This window comes from Cupressus sempervirens, chromosome 4 (assembly GCF_028749045.1).
Source record: "Cupressus sempervirens isolate cs-2001-9-10 chromosome 4, ASM2874904v1, whole genome shotgun sequence".
In the NCBI taxonomy this organism is placed as follows: domain Eukaryota; kingdom Viridiplantae; phylum Streptophyta; class Pinopsida; order Cupressales; family Cupressaceae; genus Cupressus; species Cupressus sempervirens.
The window spans coordinates 129,094,717-129,119,226 of record NC_143121.1 but is presented as its reverse complement, the minus strand read 5'-3'; the positions used below and the strand labels follow the sequence as shown (position 1 = coordinate 129,119,226).

Here is a 24,510-nt window from a genome sequence, read left to right as displayed (position 1 = left end):
TAATCATAAATTAAGCATGTTTCTTTGCATTCCTACTGGTTAATGGGTGACTTAGGAACTAAAAGTTTATGACAAATGGAGGAAATCTAATCACAAGTTAAGACACTTTCAACCCCTATCAAAGAGACTGCACACTTCACATATAGAGACATAATAATAAATTGCCGGTCAAAAAAAATGAAGCCACCTTAGCATCCATATGGTGTCTGGAAAGAACTTGACACAAAGAAGAGCACAATGTTTAGAAGTGAAACATAATGAAGATAAAACTTCTGCAGGGACTTGCGAAATGAAAGACATTGATGACAACAAGAATAAGGCAAAAAATATAGCTGAAGATGAAGGATAATTGAATCAGATAAAACAAAAAATGCAGACTATCAGAGGAAACTGAACTCTAATATCTGATCTCTTATACTCCCTGATCCATTTAAATTCTCCCCCCTACACGATTCTGACTATGGATCAGCTGAAATCCACAGCATCCAAAATAACCGATGCAATGTTGGAGCGAATTGGATCATTTCCCCCTTCTCCTTGGAGTTGCACAGATTCGTACCTTGGATGTCTTAAAAGCCGGTGATATGAGTTGCACTGACAACATTAGGCAATCATAATAAAAAACTCACGCATGATCAAGATAGATCAATGACAAAACAAAGTCATACTATTCGACGTTAATTGATGAGGAAAGCAAGGGTGACAACTAAATATGCTCCAAAAAAAATCAAAGCTCAATACGAGAACTACTGGGCAATCACATAAAGAAAACTTCCTTAATTGCTGTTATCAAAACTTGGCTTTGATACCATGTTATTGTAACGCCCAAAAATAATGATAAACAACAATAAACCAAAAACAGAGCAAAAAATAGGCACAAAATGTACAAGACAGCTATCCTGGAAAGATCCTTCAACTCGAAGAAAAAAACCCAGCCAAACTAGAAAAATACCTCTTTTATTGATCAAGTACAATCCTTTCCACTTGATACAACTTGTATCTACACACAAAGTAATCAAACACACACACACTCAGAGATATATATAATCAAGAGACTCTTTGTATCAGAACGGAAGGTCTCTTCAATTTCCAAAAACAAGATTTCATATTTCCAAATGCATGACTCTTCACATGACACATCTCTTCATATAATATTATCTCAAATATTATCATAAATATCTTCTCTAGTTGTTGATACAATACAATGATATTATCTCTATATAGCAAACTATGAGATAATGATCTCTATTTCAGCTACAATCTTCAACAGGAATATGATCCAAAATGTTGATGGAAAAGTATCAACAGTTACAATATCCGATGTTGTGGACTAGAAATTTGATCTCTTGAAAAGAATTTGTTGTTGCTGGAAGTCACTGCTCTCATGAATGTTAATGTGACCTGTTATGATGAGCTGATAAAGATTACACTTGCTACCAAGAAGTTTGGTGCCTCATAAAAGCTTACTGCTGGTGGTTTCTGATGAAAATACAACTACTATAGAGTGACATCACAAAAAACGTTTTCACTTTTCTTCTGCTTTGAAATCGATGTAGCATGAAAGCTTATTTATGCATTAAGCAATACTATTACCAATGTTCATCTATAAATATGTGCTCTTTTTTAGCTTTCCATTGCTATCTAAATCTCAATCCTCAATGTTCGTGGTCTCCCTGCTTCAACTTATTTGGCAAAGTTCATATCAATAAAATATCATGTTTATACAGATGGACAATAATTTTACAATATTATGTTTAAACATATTAATATACATGTATGTCAAATTTTATTATATTTCATAGATGATTTTTTTAAATACAATATATTAGTGCTGTATAAATTTTTAAATATAATATAATATACATGATAAGATAATATATATTACAATTATAATATGTATGAATGAGTGTGTGTGTGTGTGTGTGTGTATCTCCCACATTGTGTATATCCAAACTGAGAACTTGTAGCCAAATCCCAACAGGTAACTTTAAGAAAAATGAGATCCAGGGGTGATATTTCTCCTTTTGCGTATGGTACAATTTCACAGCTTAAAATGCATGTTTGAACAGCCTTTTTGTATTTGTATTCACATTTTTCTTCTTTACTTTTAATCAAATCTGAGACTAGTGTGGATAGTTGCACTTGAATCACTATTCTTTTCCACTGATTATTAATACATTTTCTACATTATCATATATTCTATGTGGGATTTTTCAGTGAATACCAAGGTGGATATGCGGTTCAATGTAATGGCTGCTGGTTGGCTGCCTATGGGAGTCAGAGAAAGAATAGTGCAAATGGTCTGCTACTGAACTCTTTGAACTCTCTATGGTACTTTTTTTGCAAGTCTGATCTTTTTGTGTATGCGACCCTTCAACTATATAATTAGTTTGTTAGTGATGTCAAACAGGAAAGAAATCGAATCAATAATGATGGGGAAATTGTTGTTTCCTCCACCAAAACTCGGTCCCAGAAGTAATCATATTTTCTTCGCTTTTGATGTTCTGTCTATTATTCCTGTTGTACATTTTAATGACCATTCTACAGAAATAGCTGAATGATAATATTAGTGTTAAATTACAGGAGCAATATTGATGATGCTCTTGGAAAACTTCAGGTATTATGTGTTCAAAATTACCCATGTTTTAACTTGGTGATTTGCTATATATTGACCTTGTCAATATTTAGTAAATCATAGAGCTGTTTGTGCTACTAAGAATTTTAGTTATCTCAGTTTACCCTTTTAATATTTTGACATATGTAATAGTCTTCTTATGAGGCACATGCCTGTGATGGCAGGCCATAATTGATGCTGCTGCTGATGTTCCACCAAGTCAAGTAGATCAGAAGATAAAAAAGATAGAAAAGTTGTAAGATGCTTGCACTATAACAAAGAAGTATGCTTTTGGTTCTGTGCATTGAGGTTTTCTTAGACACAGTGAAGCATATCTTATATTTTGTAAAGTGGAGATTCATTCCAAATAATATTCATAGGGAATAATTTAGACAAACTATTAAGCTGGTTTATATGATGAATTGCAATTTGTTAATTGTTTATTCTATCTCGGTGTTATAGTTTAAAGAATTTGCAGTAATTTGCTCTTATTCTCCAGATCATCCCAACATGTGCAACATTGTGATGTAATCAGATGTTGGTAGTGTGGATGTGAGTTTTGTTCGACTACAGCACATAGAATCAAATACATAGTATTGCAGGATGAAACACCAAATCTCCAACTCTCCCTTGAATGAAGATGCTCATATGCTAAACAATGTATTCAGATCGTATGATCAAATGGGACAACCTCAAGGTTCCTTCTTATTGTGGACTTTTACTGAATTCTAATGATGTGATATGCTAATTATCAGAAAGGGACTTACACTGTTCAATCAATGATACCAACTTGATTTTAACTTCTTTCAACCAAACAACTTGCAAAGCTAAGGGTTTAGAAAGATCTAATCTACTTTTAGAATGTAAGAAACAATTGATGCCTTTGTGACTCTACTAGACTTAGTTTAACCATCAACATCAACCAAGCTAGTGCAGTCTCCTAAGGTAAATGTAAGATGTTCAAACTACCACCATTTCATTAACACCATCAATGCATATCAATGTGCAAAAAAAATCAAAGTTAAGCTCATAAATATGCCATTCTACCACACAAGGTTAACTTAAAATTAATAGCCAAGTAGTGGTTTGGTCTTAAGCAAGTTCCCATGGATGCATCCAAAATCGCTTCCATTCAACTAGGCATTACTTCTAATTAACATTGGGAAATGAAGAAACCATGCAACACTTCAAAGTAACACAAATAATCCATCACGAAGACAATGAATCAATAATCACCTTGATAGCATTATGACAACAATTTCAACAAGTCTCCTCCTAACCTACTCTCTAATCTCCTAATGAGTTACAAATGGCCTTGGCCTTTTATAGCTGTTCAGTTACAATGGAGGTTTGAGATCAATTCAAGATCAAAGGGCAAGATTAGACCATTACAAATTGATGCAGAGCATCTTGGGGTAGTCACCAATCTTGTATTCAAGGCATTGAGCTCGGTTTTGTGGAATCATGGTTCACGTGGTTATGTTATGTTGGAGACATATTAGGAAATCTTGTCCTAAGTGTGCATAAAGTTTGGAGTAGTCGTCTTGGAGTTAGAGCCATTTTGGTGATTGTTGGTAAGTTGTTCCTTATTTATTGGCAGACTTTGGAGATTGTATTCGCAAGCTTCAATCCGAGTGAGTTGGTTTGTGCGCTCATGGATTTGGATAGTTGGATGGAATGTGGATCTATGTCTAAGTGCGCGTACTTTTATGTTGTCATATGGGTTAGTTATGCATTGTAAACTTGGGGATTGTCGTAAGTATTTAGTTATTTCATGTTTTTAATGTCTGTTGCAGGTCGACTAGTGGCTTGAGGGTGTATTTAATGTGACTGTTTATTCGATGTAACTTGCTAGACCGACCTGTGGCTTGGTTTAGTATAAGTAGAGGGCCTTGTGATGTCTTGAGTCAGGGGGATATTCATTTAGGGCCCGTTTGGTTGCTGGAATATAAATTAAGCATTGGCATTCGGAATGCTGGCTTTGGGATTCTGGAACTTGGAATCCAGATTATGATTAGGGAATCCAATTTGGGACTATTTGGTTGACCAAGAATTCATTGTGAGAATACAAATTTCCTCCGTTTGGTTGCACATTGTGGAATTGGAATACTAGCCAAAATAACATGCAAAATATTATCATCCAACTGTAGCATTATCATCATGCAAAAAAATTCAATACTTATTTGGTTTGTTGAAGTCCAAACATTTTTAACGAGTATAAAAAGATTAAGTCATGTTGAAAGTAAACAATATCATAACGGATGAGGACGAGATTGTACTAATGGATACTAAAACTTTTATGACTCTTGCTCTATAAAAAAAATACCATTGACTATAATTCACATAATTACTGATATGAAATTTGTATATTGTTCAAGTCTCGTTGAATGAATCCGAATCACAAGAATTGATGAAATAAGAGTTAGAAACATCCCATTAAAAAATATATATTTGTAGAGATCCAATAAAAAATTTGATCATCACAACATTCAAACTCACAGGTGCAAAGTCTAAATGTTTATATTAAAATTTTACGAAATCTTACCTGGAAACACTTTTACGCCAGAAAAAAATCAACAGAGTAGATTGTTTTTGTCCTGCATAAGATTCATTTAATTGAGAAACAATGTATGTGAAAAAGTTATTTCACCAAACTTTTTTGAAGTAACTACTGAGGCGGATCAAGCGGAAAAAACTTGATAAATTACTCCATAGATGGAAAAATCGCTGAATACTCGGCGAGTTTTAACAAATCGCCGATTTTTTCAGCCTGGCGAGTTTTTCACCACTTAACTCGCGGGTCTAAAAACTCGGATGCACCATGTTTAATTGCCAATTATTTCGGCGAGTATTTTTCAAAAACTCGTGAATTGCTTGATTTTCAGATTTTTGCTTAATTTTCAGTGGGAAAATGCATTAATCTGTTCCTCAATGCTTCATATATTTCAACGATGTAGAAATGCTCAGCTGGAATGAAAAGGAGCTTATGCAATTTGTCAAATAATTTCATTTGGTCTTTTCAATCATGGAGTGCATACTGACTTTTACATTAAATGCTAACACAAAAGAAAAATATCATAGTGAGGAAGTAGTGGAGCATTACATTAAGACATGCATATTCTAGCATGTATTTAAAGTATTAATGTATTAACAACTGCTAGAGATTGAATGCATGCCTATTCAACTATCATTTTTTGCAACTTTGCACAATAAACTGCATTTTATTGCAATCTTAATCTTTTTTATCTTCAGTTAAATAAGCATTTGATGTGTATTGTATACTCCGCAGAGTCCAGTTATGTTTTAACAATTTTAGTTTCCTTGCAGTTTGGTAGCTAGTTTTTTTGTTTGACTTCTCCATGCATTTGAATGCATGACATATCTCCTTATTAGATTCATTAGGTAATAATATCTTCTTCTATTTTAGTTCATCCACAGTCAAGACTTCAACTGCCTCTCTTTATTTATTGAAGCTACTGATACAGCAGTTTGTAAGCAATTCAAATCAGTACAATTTCAATTCTTTTAACTTCGCAATTCAATATCTCTGCTGTATGCACAGTGAGACCAATCTATTGAAGTTTTTTCTCTGTATTCTGAGATTGGTTGTGGAATTCTTTTCTGATTTAATCTTCGGCATAGCATAAGAGTTGTTATGTTTTTCTTTTGTATTCTCTTTAATTAACTTATTAGATGCATCTTCTCATTAAATTTTGCAAAATAAATATATTTTTAATTAAATTTCAGCGGTTTTCTTAAGTTCTCGAGTTTTCCCGAGTTTTTTTTTTAAATCACCGAGTTTTTCCCGATTAAACTTTTGGGGGGCTTGGCGAGTTTTTGCCTTTGGCGAGTTTTCCAACTATGAATTACTCAACAGTGGCAAATATATGAGCAAGTAATAGCAGAAAATTTTCCCCTATTTAAAAAAATTAAATTTCAAAAATTAGTGCAAAAAAAAGTGCCCCCAAATGGGCATCCGGAAGTCAAACCCAATTAAATTTTACTTTAGTTGAAATCCTCATTTTCAAAAAAAGGGAATTAAAATGGGAATTAAAACGGGAATTCCAAATAACAAGTATTTTGAAGGAATTTGGAATCCTTGTTTTGGGGGTCAAATGGGGATATCGGATTCCACTTTTTCCCAATTCCAATTCTGATTGTGCGGACCCAAACAATGGATTAGAATTTTTTTAGAATTCCGAATGCCAATTCCATTCTAATTCCAGCTACCAAACGAGCCCTTAGCATAAAGAGCCGAGAGGAGTGAAGTTTAGCAGAGGTAGTAGCTAAGTGTGGGTTTGGGAAATAGGAACATTGCTTGGTGGCTTGCAAGCACAAGTTTAGATTCTTCTTTGGGTGTCTACTAGATTGTGGGTTTGGGCTAGCTAGAGTTTGGATCTTACGAGGTCTTGCAAAAATGTTATTGTAATTTCTATGTATTTGGCAATAACCCATAAGGCCTTACAACTTTGTATGTTGGATGTAAATCTTATGATTCTATTATGAGAGTTGGTGTTGGTTTGTATTTAAATCTCTGTGTTGTTGGTTATATTCCGCTGTGTGGTTATTTACGGGGGGCTAGGACATCTCCTTTGGGGATTCCTCTACCTTGCATTGCGTCAAGTGGTATCAGAGCTAGTTGATCTTGTGGATTTGTTGCTTTGGGTTTGTAAAGATCGTGGAAGATGCCTCCAAGAAGATTGGACCCGAAGGCAATTGCAGATCCCTGTGATGCTGTGGAGACTAAAATTTCAGAGAAGATTAGATTAGATTTCAGATCTGAGATGAAGTTGATGAAGAATGATATGGTCACTGAGATCATGAGATAGTTGGTGTACCTAGGAATGTGGGTACTGAAGATGGTTATGAAGTTGTTGAAGACTTTGAGGTTGCTAGATCTAGTCGAGAGGATAGAGTTGATTGGATGGAGAGACCTGTGGAAAACAGAGCTGGTCGGTTGGATAGATTTGGAGTCCACATGAATTTGAAGCATAAGATGAATGTTTCTAATTTCTCAAGTACTTTAAATCCTGAAGACCTGATTGATTGGATTGCTGAGTTAGAAGACTGCTTTGAGTTAGAGGATATTGGTGATCTGCTCAGAGTAAGATTGGCATGAGCTAAGTTGAAAGGACATGCTGCTTTATGGTGGAAAGAATTGCAAAGAGATAGAGAAGAAGAAGGTGAAAAGCAGATCACTAGGTGGAGATTGATGGTGACTAAACTGAAGGCTAAGTTCATTCCTGCTGATTATGAACTTGAGTTGTTTAAGAGGTTGCAGGATCTGAAATAGAAGGATTTGTCTGTGAAAGATTATACCGAGGAGTTCTACAAGTTAACAATTCGGTCTGGACATAGAGAATTGCTTAAGGAAAAGGTGGCTAGATATATTAATGGTTTGAGATTCAATATTCAAGATGAGGTTGGTATGCTGAAGATTGATTCAGTTGAGGATGCTTATCAGTATGCTCTGAGGGCAGGAGAAAAGTTGAAGAGAAGACATCAAGTTAATTTCAAAAGTAAGGAAAGGAAGGAACACTTGAGAAGGATAAACATATTGCTGAAGATGAACCAAAGCCTGTTGAATAGAGGAAGAGAATAGTTAGAGATGCATTTAAAGGTACTTGTTTCAAATGTGGAGAAGGTGGTCATAGATCTTTTGAATGTCTCTAAAAGGTTGGTGATCGAAGAGTTGTTGTGATGAATGAGAATATGGATTCAATAAATGAATTCGAGCAGGAGGAGAACTTGTTTGTTCAAAGAGTGTTGCTTGGTAAGAAGATGTTGGAGCCTTGTCAAAGGAGGAATTTTCTCAGAACTCGTTGCAAGTCTGGACGTAAATGCTAGAATTGCATTGTAGATGGTGGTAGGACTGTTAACCTAGTTACTGAGGAGATGGTTCAGAAACTTGGTTTGAAGAGGGTGAGAGATCTTGGTCCTTATAGGATGAATTTGTTGCAAGATAAACATGCTTTGGAAGTGAAGGAAAAGTGTCTTGTTCCTTTTCAGATTGGATAATATGTTGATTAGGTGTTGTGTGCTATTGTAAACATGAGTTCTTGTTACATATTACTTGGTAGACCTTGGTAGTATGATTTTAGGGTAGCATTGAGAAGGGTGGCTGGAAGCATTCCGTGATTCCTTTTCCAAATGCAAAACTTGGTAGGAGGAACCTGAGTTTTGTTATGCAAATTGAATTGAAGTATTCTGAAAGGGTTAGAGATCAACTTGGAAAACAAAACTATGGTACATCAAAGACAATTATGAAGTTGACAATTGCAGAAAAGGAGTTGTAGAGGTGGAACCAAGGCAAGAGTGTGCAAGTTGATAACTTGGCAGACATGTATGTGAAGAACCAGTTTGGGGTTTATGTGTTAAACCTTGAAACATGTTGTTGCAGCTGCTAAGAACATTTTTTCTTTGCAGTTGGGGTGTTTGATGCAGGAGCATCTTGGGGTAGTCAACAATCTTGTATGCAGGGGCTTTGAGCTCGATTTTGTGGAATCACGATTCACGGATTTAGGGTTATGTTGGAGACATTGGGGAACCTAGTCCTAAGTGCGCATAAAGTTTGTAGTAGTTGTCTTGGAGTTAGAGCTATTTTGGTGACTATTGGTAACGTGTTCCTGATTTATTGGTAGATTTTGGAGATTGTATTTGCAAGCTTTGATCCAAGGGAGTTGGTGTGTGTGTTCTTGGATTTAGATAGTTGGATGGCATTTGGACCTATGGCTAAGTGCGTGTACTTTTATGTTGTCATATGAGTTAGTTATGCATTGCAAATTTGAGGCCTTTCCTAAGTATTTAGTTATTTCATGAATTTAATGTCTTTTGTAGGCCGACTTGTGGCTTGAGGGTGTATTTAATGTAACTTGCTAGGCTGACTTGTGTTTTAGTTTAGTATAAGTAGAGGGTTTTGTGATGTCTTGAGTCAAGGGGGATATTCATTCAGCATGGAGTTTAGCGTGGAGAGTTGAGAGGAGCGAAGTTTGGCAGAGCTAGTAGCTAAGTGTGAGCTTGGGAAACAAGAAGGTTGTTTCGTGGCTTGTGAGTACAAGTTTAGATTCTTCTTGGGGGTTTCTACCAGATTGTGAGTTTGGGCTAGCTAGAGTTTGGATCTTGCAAGGTCTTGCAGCACTGTTATTGTAATTGCTCTGTATTTGGACATAACCTAGAAGGCCTTACAACAAGGCATGTTGGATGTAAATTTTACGATTCTATTATGAGAGTTGGTGTTGTTTTGGATCTAAATCTCTGTGTTGTTGGTTATATTTTGTTATGTGGTTATTTGCTAGGGGCTAGGACATCTCCTTTGGGTATTCTCCTACCTTGCAATGCATTACAAATCCTAATTAGGGTTGCCATACTATCATCCAATTGCACAAAGGCATCTCCTTGCGGGTCAATAAGAAAATTATAATGCTTTTGAAAGCTAATGAGAAAATAGATATAGTAGAGGCACTAGATACCTTCTACATGTACATTTGGCATATTATAATTGAATGTGCTTGAACATGTGTAATTGGAGCCTTTTGATTAGTTGAAGATAAGTACGCACTATTAAAGTAATAATTTTTTTTTCTTATTAATTAAATCATATTGATTTAATTATTAAGTCACTTATAATCTCTAGTTTACTTGAACTTTGGGCATATAATAATTAATTCTTTTATTAATTATTATCATGCAACCTAGGTTTTACCTATTAGGGCTTTGGTCTCCTTTTATAAGGATTGATTTCTTTGTAACATTAATTCATTTTTGATGATAGCGCTCTTTTTTTGCTTCATAACTTACTCATCCGGGCTCCGTTTTTCGCAAATGAGATATTGTCGAAAAGATGATTCTGAGCCCATTGTGATGGTGCAATTTATTTGGACTTTTGATGTTGTTTGGTTGCCAATTTATGCAGTCATCAAAGTCAAAGGTTCTATTTTGCATTGTGGAAGACATACCTTGAGACATTGTATTTTCCAAATTTTGCTCCAGGCACATCCCATTCATTTTCTTGCTTTTTTGCACTTTGGTGGATATCTTGGTTGTTTCAGGTCTTGGGATTGATTTCATTGTTTTAGATGATTTTCCATGGGTTGTACTATCTCTTGTATCAACCTTATGTCTCTTTTGATGTTTGTTGACATCCTTTTGTAGTATTTTTGCAAACGCATTGAGATCAAGTGCCACTCTATTGCATTTCGAGATCTTGTACATCTTTGTGTTTTGTTGTACTCGCACTACATTATAAAGTGCCTTGGGGGGTTTCATGTTAGCCGTATTAGCCATCTTTCTTTGTCAAGTGAGTGTTCCTTCCATGACATTAGCCTCATGATGTGTCGATGACATGTGCCATTATAGGTGTTTGTACTTCTTTTGCACTCTCGATGTTGCTAGTTCTTTCTACAGGAGATATTGCATTCGGTTTCAGTTTTGATGTCTTACCTCTCAACTTTATAGGGGGGTTATGTTGGTTCTATTGCTTTCTTGGTTCGATGGAGTGAGCTATGTATCCAATATTTGATCTTATGTACTAGGCAATTGTAGTGGTTGGATACCTATGCATTTCGGTGAGATGAATCATTTACCATATAGATATTTTTTCATTCCTATTTTGGAGGCCATGAAGATACCTTCCATCTTCGATTGATTAGCTCTTCAGACTTAGTCTTCTCTACCTGATCATGTTCTATACAGTGGAGATTCTTTAGATCAACATTTTGATAGTGTTTGCAGGTTCACGCTTCAGTAGTGTTCTTCATGATCATCTTTTGTTCCTATCTTCTGGGACTTTCCTTAGTTTGGAGGCTTCTTTAGTCCTTCACTAATTTTTTTTAGTATTATTTCCATCTCTTTTTGGAGTAGGGTTTTTTCTATGGGGTATTCTCTTTTTCTCCTTTTTTCAAATATTTGGTTGTGCTTGGGTACCTCATCAGACTTTGTTGCCGTGACCTAAATTTACTTTCAGTGGTAGATTCTAGGTTTTTAGCTAGTCCCTAAATTTATCTTAAGGGGGGGTGTTAGAGTAATAAAGTTTTTTCTTATTAATTAAATCATATTGATTTAATTATTAAGTCACTCATTATCTCTAGTTTACTTAGGTTAAACTTTGGGCATATAATAATTAACTCTTTTATTAATTATTATCATGTAACCTAGGTTTTACCTGTTAGGGTTTTGATTTCCTTTTATAAAGATTGATCTCTTTGTAACGTTAATTCACTTTTGATTATAGCAATCTCTTTTTTTTGCTCATCAAGAATTCTTATTTGTAGATTTGGGAATTCCAGCCTCCATAGCTTTTGCTTCTCTCGTTTTGTGACAGGTGTTTGCATGCAAGTGATTCTTGGGAGCTATGGGGTTGATCTTTCATTAACCTCAATAGGCACCACCTTGGCATCCTTATCTCATAGACTTGATTAATTCCTTGGTGATGAGAAAATATCTCTTGATACCCAACATTATCAAGCCTTCAATTGTGAGGACATATTCCCAAATTTCTTCATCTTGTCAAATGTTCTCCATCTTCATGAAAATTTTCTCATTGCCTTGATTTTGAATTTGTTTTTACTTTCAAACTTGATGTCTCTCTTGATGCCTTGACTTTGATCTTCTTGAAGTGGTGAAGTTTTTTGTGTGGATAGATTTTTTTGAAGTGAACTTGAATTTTTGGAGGAAATCAAGTTGATAATTTTTCTCTCCTTGTAGCCTTGCAAATCTGTTCTTTCCCCTTGTTCTTTATTTCAAATTCCATCTTGATCTTGATCCTGAATTTGTGTTTGCATGTGATGTCCCCTCATCTTGGATTGGGTTCTTGGATAGATGTAATGGCCTTGTTGGTGTTCTTCATATATCAACTACATTTACAATCTTTTCTTTGTTTATTGTTTTGCAATGAAAAATTGAATGGATCTTGATGATTTGAGAGTTGCTTCATTCTTGTTCATTGTGTGTTACTGAGGATGTATTTAGTTCTATTTTGATCTTAGTGGAATTGCTTATATGTATTCATGATCCTACTTGTCGCATGTAAATACTGCCACTATGGTGCTTATTGGTTCATTATTTGTTATTCGCCTACTTTTTGCAGATTGTATCTCCTATGGCTCCAGGTGTGGATTTTACTGGTTCCTCCTTACTCGATTCTCTGTTGTTCTTGTCACTTCTTTGCTCTTTTATTGGGTAGCACTATTTATGCTTTCCAATGGTATCATACAACTAAGATGGTAGTATCTTTTGTGTCTTATTTGATTTCCTTAGTTTGGTTTGCTTATTTGTCATTTTGTTTTGTTCTCCTCTCATTCTTCCTTATGAAGTGATTGTTGTTGCCACTTATGATCGATAGCCTTGATTTGAACAATATGTGCTGACTAGATCATCAATTATGCCACATCTGTAAGAAGTATCATTGCCATATAAGAAATATATAATTAGTATGTGAGCTCCTTGTAAAGCTAGACTTTATCATTCGTTTGTTGAGTCTAATCTATGTGTTTGCTTCTCATCTATTCATATTCCATTCTATTTATCATGTGAGGCTTTTTGCAAATCGCTGCTCCTGTTATGTCGAACTTTAGTGCTCCGTATGGGTTTGATTGAATTTTGTACCTTTTCCTCTTCTCCTTATCATTTTCTTAATTTCCATCGATCTCCTCTGATCCAGACAATGGGATTTCTTGTTGTGTTCAAAGTGCTAAGATAGATTCTACCAGAAGGTTTTTTTATATTATCTACCAAATTTCCTCATTTATTGCCGATAGTTATCTACCTCTTCTATGCTTGATTTGATATTATATGTTCAAAAAAATTCAAAGATGAGTAGTTTCTCATGACAACAATGAGATTGTTTTACTAGATAATCCTCCATATCCTTTACTATTTCTCCTCTTGTCCGGTCCGCCCCTTGATATTTTATTTTCTTTGTGTTCTCTATGATCGCTTCATGTTTTTTTCTCTCTTATTCTCTCCCATGATAAGCCTCTTCTTTTATCATGTCCATTAACATATTTAAAGGAGTCGTGCCGGTTCATTATGAGTTGGTTTAGTCAACCCAATCACAAACTTCCATTAGTTAATAATAATCTGACGTGTAATGACTTATGGTCAATTTTAAATGGTTTATTGCAATTGTTTATATTATGTGCTCTATATTGATAAATTTTAATATATTATCATCCATTATGGTCATTAGATATTTCACTCTTGTCTTATTACTTTTATACAAATTTAGTAGCTATTTATATCTTATTTATATGGTGATATCTATTTTAATGTTCAATAATACATTACAATATATGTCTTCTCTGATTTGATCTTGATATCTAATGCCTGTTATTTCTTAATAAGTTTAATTCTCGATTCTAATCTTATTAACTCTTTATACATTTTATATATCTTTCTAATTGAAGTATCAATATAACTAGTCAATAATATTATTACTATAACAAGTGATATAATATAATATTATATCAATTTCATATTTTTTAGTAATAAATATTATTTTTAATATTTATCTTGATATAATTATTATTCATTTAATTCATAGAAATGGGGTTATTACAGCGCAACTTTGAACATTATCTTTCTTGCCCATGAGCATTCTTCGCCTTGTTCTTGATCTCAAACCACCTCCTTGTTTGAAGTTTTGAGCTTCAACTTGTAGCATCCATTTTTGTTGGTACGATGTTCAAGGGTTTATATACCATCCATGTTATGTCTTCTAAGTTGCTCCAATGAATATTTGATCCAACCTACTCCCCCATGGTTACCCTGCAAAAACAAAAGAGATATCATTAAGGTCACAAAATGATTAGTATAAATTTAAGGAAATCTGAAAGGTTACATAATATGAAAGTGCATCTAGGTTTGCTTTAAACCAACTTATTTCTTTACTTGATCAAGAATTCTCAATTTTCCAAGGTCTTGTTTCCTTTGTTTTATGTAAATATACTTACCTCTTAAATTGTGATGGTCAATATAAGTCTTAATTCCTCAATGTCATTTTCCTGCTTTGCAAGAATGACATAGAATAGTGTAGTCATTACCATGGGAGCCGCCTTACCCTTCTCTTTCACCTCTACTCAATCATCCTATGATTTTAATATTTTCTCCATCCATTCTTAATCTTCTTGGTTCACAAGAAAATGTTAATCTTTTCCCCCATTTCTTCTCTCCATTATATATTCTGCTCTACTGATATAATCTTGGCTTCCCTTCTTCGGTATCTCTTCCCATTTTTTGCTTGCAAAAATCCTTTTCCAATGTGTCCCTCTTTTATTTCAGTTGTTGTAATCGACAACTAATAATAGTCTCAAAGATTTGACATGTATAACTCAAAGCTTTCAAATGCTTTGCATATGCATGTGATCTCAACATTGAAGTCCCCTTTGCATGAATTGAGGTTCCAGTTTCATGTAACCAGGTCTTTTTAATTCCAAATATAATAACATCTCACTTTATTAATATATTACATTTTTAATTCATAAGTAGGAGATAATTTCCACAGCAAGTCAAATTGTGATTTTGCTATCAGGATTTAATTGTGTGATTTTGAGTCAAACTCATTGACCCATGTTTCATGAGTAGTGATTCAACATGAATCCATCTCTCATGAGAATAAATGGAACACTTAGCACTCATTGGATATAGGTGATGCTCACAGGGGTGAAGCACTGGAGGCTTTTAAACCTTCACCAAGTGTTGTCCCTTATGAACCATTCATTAGGAAGCCCCTTAAAGTCCCGGTGCTTCACCCCTGTGAGCATCACCTATATCCAATGAGTGCTAACTGTTCCATTTATTCTCATGAGAGATGCATTCATGTTGAATCGGTACTCATGAAACATGGGTCAATGAGTTTGACTCAAAATCACACAGTTAAATTCTGATAGCAATATCACAATTTTTAATTCATGTTATAAAATAAAAAATCAAATAATTTATTGAATAATATAAATAAGGATAGTGATTGTTGTGATAGAGTATACCCAACTAAGTCAAGACCTATCTAATCATGTTTATTCTAACACGAAAGATAAAGCTAGGATTATAATTTAATAAATTAGTGCACCTACAACCATCACACATCATTCAAGCACTACTCAAAACATCAAAATAATAAATTATTCAAACCAGTGGAAACTAAATACGCTAGCTATTTCATTTTGTTGGAGAGGATGTTGGAGGTCAAAGAGGCTCTAAAAATCTATGGTGCTTTGTGGAGGGAAAAAGTGGGTTGAGGCATCAATAGAAGGGACGGAAGTTACTTTTTGACACTTGGTTGTCTATAGCGAGGTAATGAATTTTGAATGTTTTTAATTTTATAAATCTTTAGCTTTCAATGGTTCATTTTTTTAAGCAACTACTTGCAAATACATTTGCTCTATAATGTCAGTTGTTTTGAGGATATTGAGTATGTTGACGTAGACTTGCGTCACCTTGGAGAAATTAATGAGACATTTGACAACATGCTTGTGTTAGGAATAGATGTTTTGTTGTATTGATGACTAGTTTTGTTATTGATGACAACATATGTTTATGTGATCATGACAAACATAGATTTTGTATATTGTAGGGTGATTGTAAGCACAACGAAGCTGGTACATGACAGGTTGAGCTTTGTGAGCCTAGATTTGTGTAGAAGAATGAGTGTAGGCATCATGTCTATGTTCACTGGATCTAATGTTGAGTTTTGGATGACTTACAATATGTTTGGTGAAGGCTGGTAGTAGACCAATGTGTAGGGGATTATTGGGATAGACGGTTGGTAACATTTTCGTTGCATTTTATAGGCAAGGTGGAATCAATCCCAGTGAGCTTAGATTATGGTAGAAGACTTGTTCATGCACCTATGTTCGTGATAGCAAAGCATTTTGGTTATTCTAGAAAGGCCGTTGTGTAACATGTAGTGTATTTTGCTAGTAGTCGATAGTGTTGAGGAAATGTATATTTTATCATTATAAATTGTAATATCTTTATTGTAATGTGTGGGAACTATATTGTAATATTTTTAATGATGCTTATGAAGCCATCTATGCCTTAGCATGGACCTATGTAATTAATTGTACATTGGGGAAGCCTTAACAAGCCAACCCAATTAATTATTTATAAGGGGTACAAACGAAAATTGTTTTCCTTTGTAGAGTATCATCATGTATATCGCGGGTATTATGTATGCAAGCTTTCGTGTTGGATGATCATAGCAAAGTAGTGATTGTGTTGGATTATTGTGGTGAGCTTCAATTGAACTATTTTGACGATTAAGTTGTAGATTAGTCTGTTCATTGTTTTGGATATGCTATTTTGAAGGTTTATTCTTCACACTTAATGGAGCATTTAGACAGTGAGTCTATTTGTTTTCTACTAGCCTTTAACAGCATTGGAACCTTCCAACAAGGGTTCAAGGTTTCCTAACAGGGATATGTCCTCTAATAGTGACTGTTGTACTAAATGCATTGTAATTCCCGTTGGGGTTTTCCTTCATATCAAGGGTTTCCCTAGACAACAAAATCATTGTGTTATGGTGTATGTTTTCTTATTGTTGTGCATCATTGCTTTAAATTGTTGGAGTTCAGATTTATAAGTGTGGATTTAAATATAATTGGTCAATAATTGATACGATTCCCCCTCTTAGTTGTGTGTGGACTTTACTTCTTAACAATTTGTATCAGAGCATCAAGTCCTCTTTGAGAAGGAAGCTTAACATCTTGAGGAGATCTATGGTTTACATGAAGGAAAGTCCTAAGCTCAGTGGTGTGTACAATGAAAATTGGAAGGACAAGATGTGAACACATTTGATCTGCATGGGAATTGATTTTTGGTCAATTACAAAGGCTCGAGTACAGGTTAAAATAGAGAATGATCTATTTTCAAGCAGAGATGATGAAAAAGTTTTTCTAGTATAACATTATTACAAGGGAGACATTTGTCAATGCACTATTTGAGTTAGAATTCAATGAAGTAAAAGAACTTGACCTAGCACATGACAGACAGATAGTTAGAAAAGTTATATGAAGGTGATGAATATACAAAGAAAGCGAAGTTGCAGAATTAGAAAATTAAGCTAGAGAATGCTAGAATGCAGGAAGATGAAAGTGTTACAACATATGTGGAGAGGACTACTGAGATCACTATAGGTATAAAAAGTTCGAGAGGAACCTTAATAAAAAGATGAAGATTGTGAGAAGATTCTCAAATCCTTGACACTAGCTTATGAGAACAAAGTAAACGCAATTGAAGAAGTTATTCCTCTTATTCAAGGTTTAATAGAGAAATACTAATTGGAAGCTACAAGCTTTTAAAACTAGTAGATTGAAAGATGCTTTAAGAGAATACTGACAAAAGTGTAAGTATCAGTGGAAGCCTTGGAGATTATGCAAGTGATTGGGTAGATGTTCAACAAGAAGGGGAGAAAGATGATGAATTTGTATCTCCGATCACAAGAAGAGAGCCTAAAGGTAAGGGTATTTAAAAAACAAAGCTCCTTTTCTTTGTTGGCATTTTAAGAAGATTGGTCATTTTGCTACTAGATGTCCTATAAAAGAATCTAAGGTAAAGCGTAGACCTTACAAATCAAAGATTCCTAAAGAATGTTTGTATGTTAGTGATGAAGCGATTGAAGTTAAAGAAATAAATTTTCTATATAGTAATGATGCAAATGAAATTGGATTTGTTGCTATTAACGAAGAAAGTCCTTTTAAAGAAGAAAAGCCACATGTCACATGTTGAGAAAAAGAAATCAGACTAGATTATAGATAATGGATGTTCACATCATATGACAGGTAGAAAGATAAGTTTGTTGATTTTAAGAGCTATGGTGGAGGTGTTGTTAGAGTTGGTAACAATTCACCTTGTCTTGTAAAGGGAAAAGGTTCTATTACTCTTGATGGTAAGACTAATACTGAAGATATGTATTTTGTTGATGGATTAAAACATAACTTGTTGAGTGTTGGACAACTTCTTGATAAGGGTTATCATTTGCAATTTTTTGATGAGATATGTTGAATTAAGGATAAGCATGGAAATGTCATTGCCACATGTACAGGAAGTAGAAGTAATGCATCTCAGTTGAATCCTACAAAGATTAGTCGTCTTGTTGCAAAAGTTGATGACAGTTGGCTAAGACATAGAATGCTTTGTCATATAAATTTTGATAATATAACGAAGGAGAGCAATTCTAATGCTATTAAAGATCTACCTAAGATTGTGAAACCTGCTAAATGATGCGTAAGGAATGTGGGATGGCTAAACATAAAAGAAGTACATTTCCAAACAAAACATTTACTACTTCAAAAAAGTTGGAGATTGTTCACACATATCTATGTGGACCTACAAAGGCAAGAACATTTTATGGTGAGAGGCAAGTTTCAACACCGAAGACACCATAACAAAATTTGTTAGTAGAGAGAAGAAACAAAACAATGAGTGAAGGAGCTAGAGCAATGTTACTTGAAGGAAAGGTATCACATGTACATTGGAGAGAAGTAATTAATATTGCAGCATACACTTGAACAAAGTTCAGATCAGGCAAGGAACATGTAAAACACCTCATGAACTATGGTTTGGTCGTACACCTATTGTTAGATATTTCAAATTTTTTGGAAGCAAATGTTATATCAAAAGGGAATATGAAACAGGGAAATTTGATTCTAGAAGTGATGAATGCATATTCTTCGGATATTCAACTAAGCATAAGGCTTATAGATGTTATAATTTGAGACTAAAGTAAGTTGTTGAAAGTGCAGATGTCACAATTGAAGAGCGATTTCAGATGTAGGTAAGAACATTTGAATATGACTCTAATGATGATTCAAATCAGGCTTGTACAAGTCAGAGATCAATGCAAAATCAGAATGCAAAACAAGAGTTATTCTTTGAAATTGATGATGGAATTCAGGTATAGATTGAAGAACCCTAGTGTGGAACAAGGAACACCTAGATACGTTGCAAGAAATCATCTCGACAATCATATTATTGGTGATGTAAAGAAAGAAGTATTGACAATTAGAAAGGTAAGAGATAAAATTTGTTAGATATATGGTCATAACATGTTCAAGTTTAGGCATATCTCTACTTGTAATGCCCCACCCAAAGATCCTTGGAACAAGGATAAATAAAAGCCAAGATAATTAAAAAAAAAAGAAAGTATGGATGCACACGACAACATCATACAAGGATCACAAAGATCGCAACGGAAGACTAAACAAATATCCAAACACCAATGGATCTCCAAACGTCACTACTGAAAAAAAATGTTAAACTGCGGAAGTCACAAAATGCATTCGAATTCGAAACATCTCAAATTTGAAGGTCAAACACAAGTTCGAGAACTCCTTAAAGTGTATCCCAATCACCTCTTGAAACCTTTCGATCAAGTTGAAAAGTGCCCACGAGTCGCCCGAGTAGGTTTTCTCACAAACCCAGGCGATACTTCCATACAACCTGGGCGATACTTTACCAGTATCATACGACATTTCATCAATGGGCGTGCGATACTTTCAAGGTTTGGGCGATAGAGTTTCTATGGTTGTGCGATATTCTTGCAGTATTGTATGACGTTTCTCCAATGGGCGTGCGATACTTTCCAGTATCGCATGATAGAATTCCCTTGGGCATGCGATACTTTCCAGTATCGCATGATATTTCTACTTTGGGCGTGCAATACTTTACAAGTATCGCCCAATGTTGGAACACTGTCGCCTAGGAAATGCAAGAAATACTCCAATGAACATTTAGGGGTATAAAATAGAGAGTTAGAACCTCTACATCGGGGAGTACCGGATCCACAAATTGAGGCTTGGACATTCGAATACAAGAGAAGCATGATAGAAACACAATTAACCATCTAAGCCAAAGCAGTAGAAGAAACCATGCGGAAAGCAACATCGCAATGTACAAGAACAACTAATATCTTGCATGGTTCCTCCCAACTATAATAGCATCATGAGACCTCGAAGGCCCTAGCCATCCCCTATGCCTAACATCCCAAACTGCCAGCTGGATAGTCGGAGTTGTCTTATGAGGACTACTACAACGTAATAACATCATAATAGAAAGATCTAACATGCTAATCAACAAAGCAATAGATACTCTATTTAAGTAAATCACATCATCTAACCATATGCTAAACATCATAATAAAGGAATGGGTCAAATAACTAACATCCTCTAAACATGATATCCAAGCATTCCAAGTAAAGCATAAATCACAAGGAAACATACTCTGGAAACCCAAAATACCAAGTGAAACATCAAGCACCGGTCGCACTGGAATAATAAACCGTTTCTATACATCGGTCCCCAGCAATGGTATAGGTAGCTACACCTCTCAATCACGTGAAACCCGTAGGTCCACCCTCGCCATGCTAATGGAGATAATGATCCAACCACAAACACACATAAAGAAAATGTACATGGCTAACACTCACGCCAGACAGTAAAGATGATTGAAACCAAGATTATGAGACAATGCAAGTGGATCAGGTCCTTGTTAGACACTCAATGGGTCAACTATGGAGGGGCTATAGTGGAGAGTAATACGCTTTGGACTCCCAAGCTAACCTAGTGCGGAAACACTCTCAAGGGACTCTCTTGGAGGCCATCACACTAGTGCATAAACACTCTCAAGGGACTCCTTTGGAGGCCATCGTTGAGTGTTCTCGGAATCAATTTGTAAGACACTTGCCCTCAGATAAACCGAATAGGCATCTCATTTTATTACCCAATAATTTAGTCAGTTATCACTTGTTTAGAACTTCACCCCAACACTCTGGGATATAGTAACCAGGTTGCGAGAGAAGCCCCTCCACTGCCTACCCTACATTCCCATGCTCATCACACAATGAGTGCCCATAGGCATGTATATTCCCAACGTAACCCCAATGAACATAACTCCATCGAAATACAACCAAAGGTTCGAGACTTGCAAGTCACCCGACAAATGTACGTGTGCACGTGCTCGTGTGTGGCGCACCACCATCATGAAGATCATAAAACAAGGCTGGATGAGAACACAAGCAAAATAACACAAAAGGATACAATCTCGGGAGTATGGATGTGACACACATCCCAATGCAACATAAAAGTGCAACAGTGGTCTAATTGACATCCTGCAGATAATCCAAGTCCATAACCAACATCATGCCAAGAAAATCCGAGAAAACTTGGTGGCACACAAATCGAGGTGAAAAACCTCAAAACTCAAAAACTTCAAAATTAAAACCCATTTGGTCTTAGGGCACAAAAGCCACGAAATTCCAATAAAATTCAGGTTTGAACACCGTATGCAAAAACGACTAGCATAACAGTGCGAAACCTCGAACCCTCATCCTGGCAATCAAGAAAACGTTCATACCCAACCAACCGGGCAGAACCAACAATCAGAAACAGAGGGGAACACTAGTTCTCAGCCTCCTAACATACAACTACCATAAACGGAAGCAAAAATAGAGCTGAAACATAAAAACGAGAGAGCCCTACCTGACAGCCAAAAGGGTAGAAACGAGAATCAGCGCAGTAAAATAAATTACTTGCAGAAGCTGTCGAAAATCACAGCAAATCAAGGTCTCCTCGAGCTGGATCCAACTAGACTAATCTTGCGAAGATCCCATGCCCGTCCGTAGCTCCTATAGCGAATAGAAACGCAATCCTACAAAAGAGGATTTGGAAATTGCTCTCAGTTTTCTATTTTCCAAAAGTGAGGAGTGAGGAATAAAATTCCTTTTTGGATCTTGTTCACTTTTCGAGTGAATAATCAATTAGGGTAAATAACTAGGTAATCTAGTTAAACCCTCAATCAACCGAAACAAAAATAGGCTATTCCAAGTAATTGGAACTCATCTACGACAAAGCTGCCAGGAATTAAAATTAATTAAAATAAAGCCCGAAAATCATTTGTGACAAATGCGAACCTCTAAATGCACAGACACAGTCACGAGTCTAATCACATAATACAAATGAGTCCGGATTTATTAAATCTCCGGAAGGTTTAATTTAAACAGTAAAATAAGATACGCCAACCATAGAGGGACAACATTGGTAAAATATGAACCGTTGAATCACTAACTCCATGTGCCACTGCCAGGGATATAAATCTTGCACAATAAAACACACGATCAAGTGCAATAACATATAATAACATAAATGCATTAAATAGCCTAACTTAACCATTTATTTAATTATATTGAAATAATTTATTTAAATCACTCACTTTCGCATAAAGCATCACAAAGCGAGAATGAAGTAAATAACCATAGCATTAAATCCAATTATAGAACATAACCATAAGATATGTCCAAATACCGGATAACCATGTATCATCATAAAACATACTGTCATCTCAAAAAGGCATCATCATGCAGATATGATCAACTGAACAACATAGTAATCCAACATCTATGATACTGGAAATCAAAGTATAACCTTTGACCATCAGGTCATCTCAAAAGTAACAATAACATGAGTAACAAGTATCTCTCGGATCAAAATATAACAAAGTACAGACTGCAAACACGAGAGGCACTACACTACTCGTAATGCTGCCTTTAGAACACAACTATATGATCAGAAATATGCATATGATGTTTGGATCCTTCTTTTGTAACATGCTTTTTGCAATTCTTATTTGATGCTTTCACAATACTCTTGTGAGATTAAAGCTATTGTTAAGATTTTTGTTATGGGATCATGCTATACATGTTGCTTAGATTTCTATTTTAGTATTATTTAGTGAAACATGGTGACTCGCACCCCCTCTAAAACCTTGAAGTATCCATCCCCGAGATGTCCCCGCACTAGCTACTTGGACTATTCGAGTACCCCCACCTCACCATTTTGCAACCATGCTGCCACTGGGATGTGTACTTGAATTTCTATTTTAATTTTGATTTTTGAATGTTACTATTATGTATTACGTTACTACGTTATTATGTTGAATGTTGAATGTTGAATTGTTCTAGTTCATGTTGTAATTTTTCTATGTTTAAGTATTTTAGTTTGGTATGTTATATTGAAACATCGTTTTAGAGCATTTCAAGTTCTATATTTATACTATACAACAACCCTCCCTGTCCTGTCCTCCCCTTGTTGCCGTCTCGAAAAAGAGGCGCATTGTTCCTCCATCCCTCAAAATTCATCCTGGTGTCCCTACGTACCCAAGTACTGGTGTTTCATTGGTATTATGTTATTTACACTATGCTTATAGATGCAGAGAGCATTGCACGAAGTATAGTTAGGGCCTTTACACGAAACTTGGCCTCAAGAAGTTTCTTCAAAACTCCTTTGTTTCAATCATTCGTTTATAGTCCCAACTCCATGTCCATGGCCTCAAACGGATCACCAAGGCTCCAAAGGTCATCCTATTGAACCCCCAAAGTCAAGCAACTTTTGGCTTTAGGGCTTATTTCCCTAAACAAGGGAAAAATTAGGCTTTTACTCCAAAACTTCAAATCAATCTCAAACAACTATTTGAACACCTTCAAATGGTCAATGAATTTGGATCCACCCATTGGTTGGACCCAAAAGGTTTCAAAACCCTCTTGAATCTTATTAGGCTAGTAAACAATCCTAATGCAGTTCGACCTTCTAAAGAGGTTTTAAGGTGTTAACTCTGAAAACCTGCGCACAACCCCATGAACTAATATACTTTCCAGACACCCTTTTCAAATTTCTTTGAGATTTCACAATATCGAGGTTTGACTCACTCCTTAAGTCCCCTAACCCCAATTGTGTTGAATAGGCCTAATCGGGCTAGTTTGATGCATCTACAAGACAACTACTATCTATTGGATTGATCAAACCTATTTGATCACTTGGACATCTTCCAGCACCTTCCTACACTCCAAATCAATCAAATGATTACACCCCCCAACTTATCTTCGACCCCTGCAATAACATTTGCAATCAAAT

General features: G+C 35.3%; 1 protein-coding gene across 2 annotated transcripts in view; it reads left to right on the top strand.

The window, feature by feature from the left end:
* LOC149560269 (uncharacterized) overlaps positions 1 to 24,510 on the top strand; it is a 155,550-nt gene that overhangs the window by 80,418 nt on the left and 50,622 nt on the right. The window contains exons 4-7 of one of the 2 annotated variants that reach the window (XM_089824577.1): positions 2,218 to 2,300; positions 2,411 to 2,475; positions 2,584 to 2,617; positions 2,800 to 2,870. In XM_089824577.1, the coding sequence (XP_089680703.1) occupies positions 2,218 to 2,300; positions 2,411 to 2,475; positions 2,584 to 2,617; positions 2,800 to 2,870 (253 nt within the window). Of the gene's footprint in view, positions 1 to 2,217; positions 2,301 to 2,410; positions 2,476 to 2,583; positions 2,618 to 2,799; positions 2,898 to 24,510 lie in introns of both variants that reach the window. The other variant, XM_089824578.1, reaches the window with a different exon arrangement.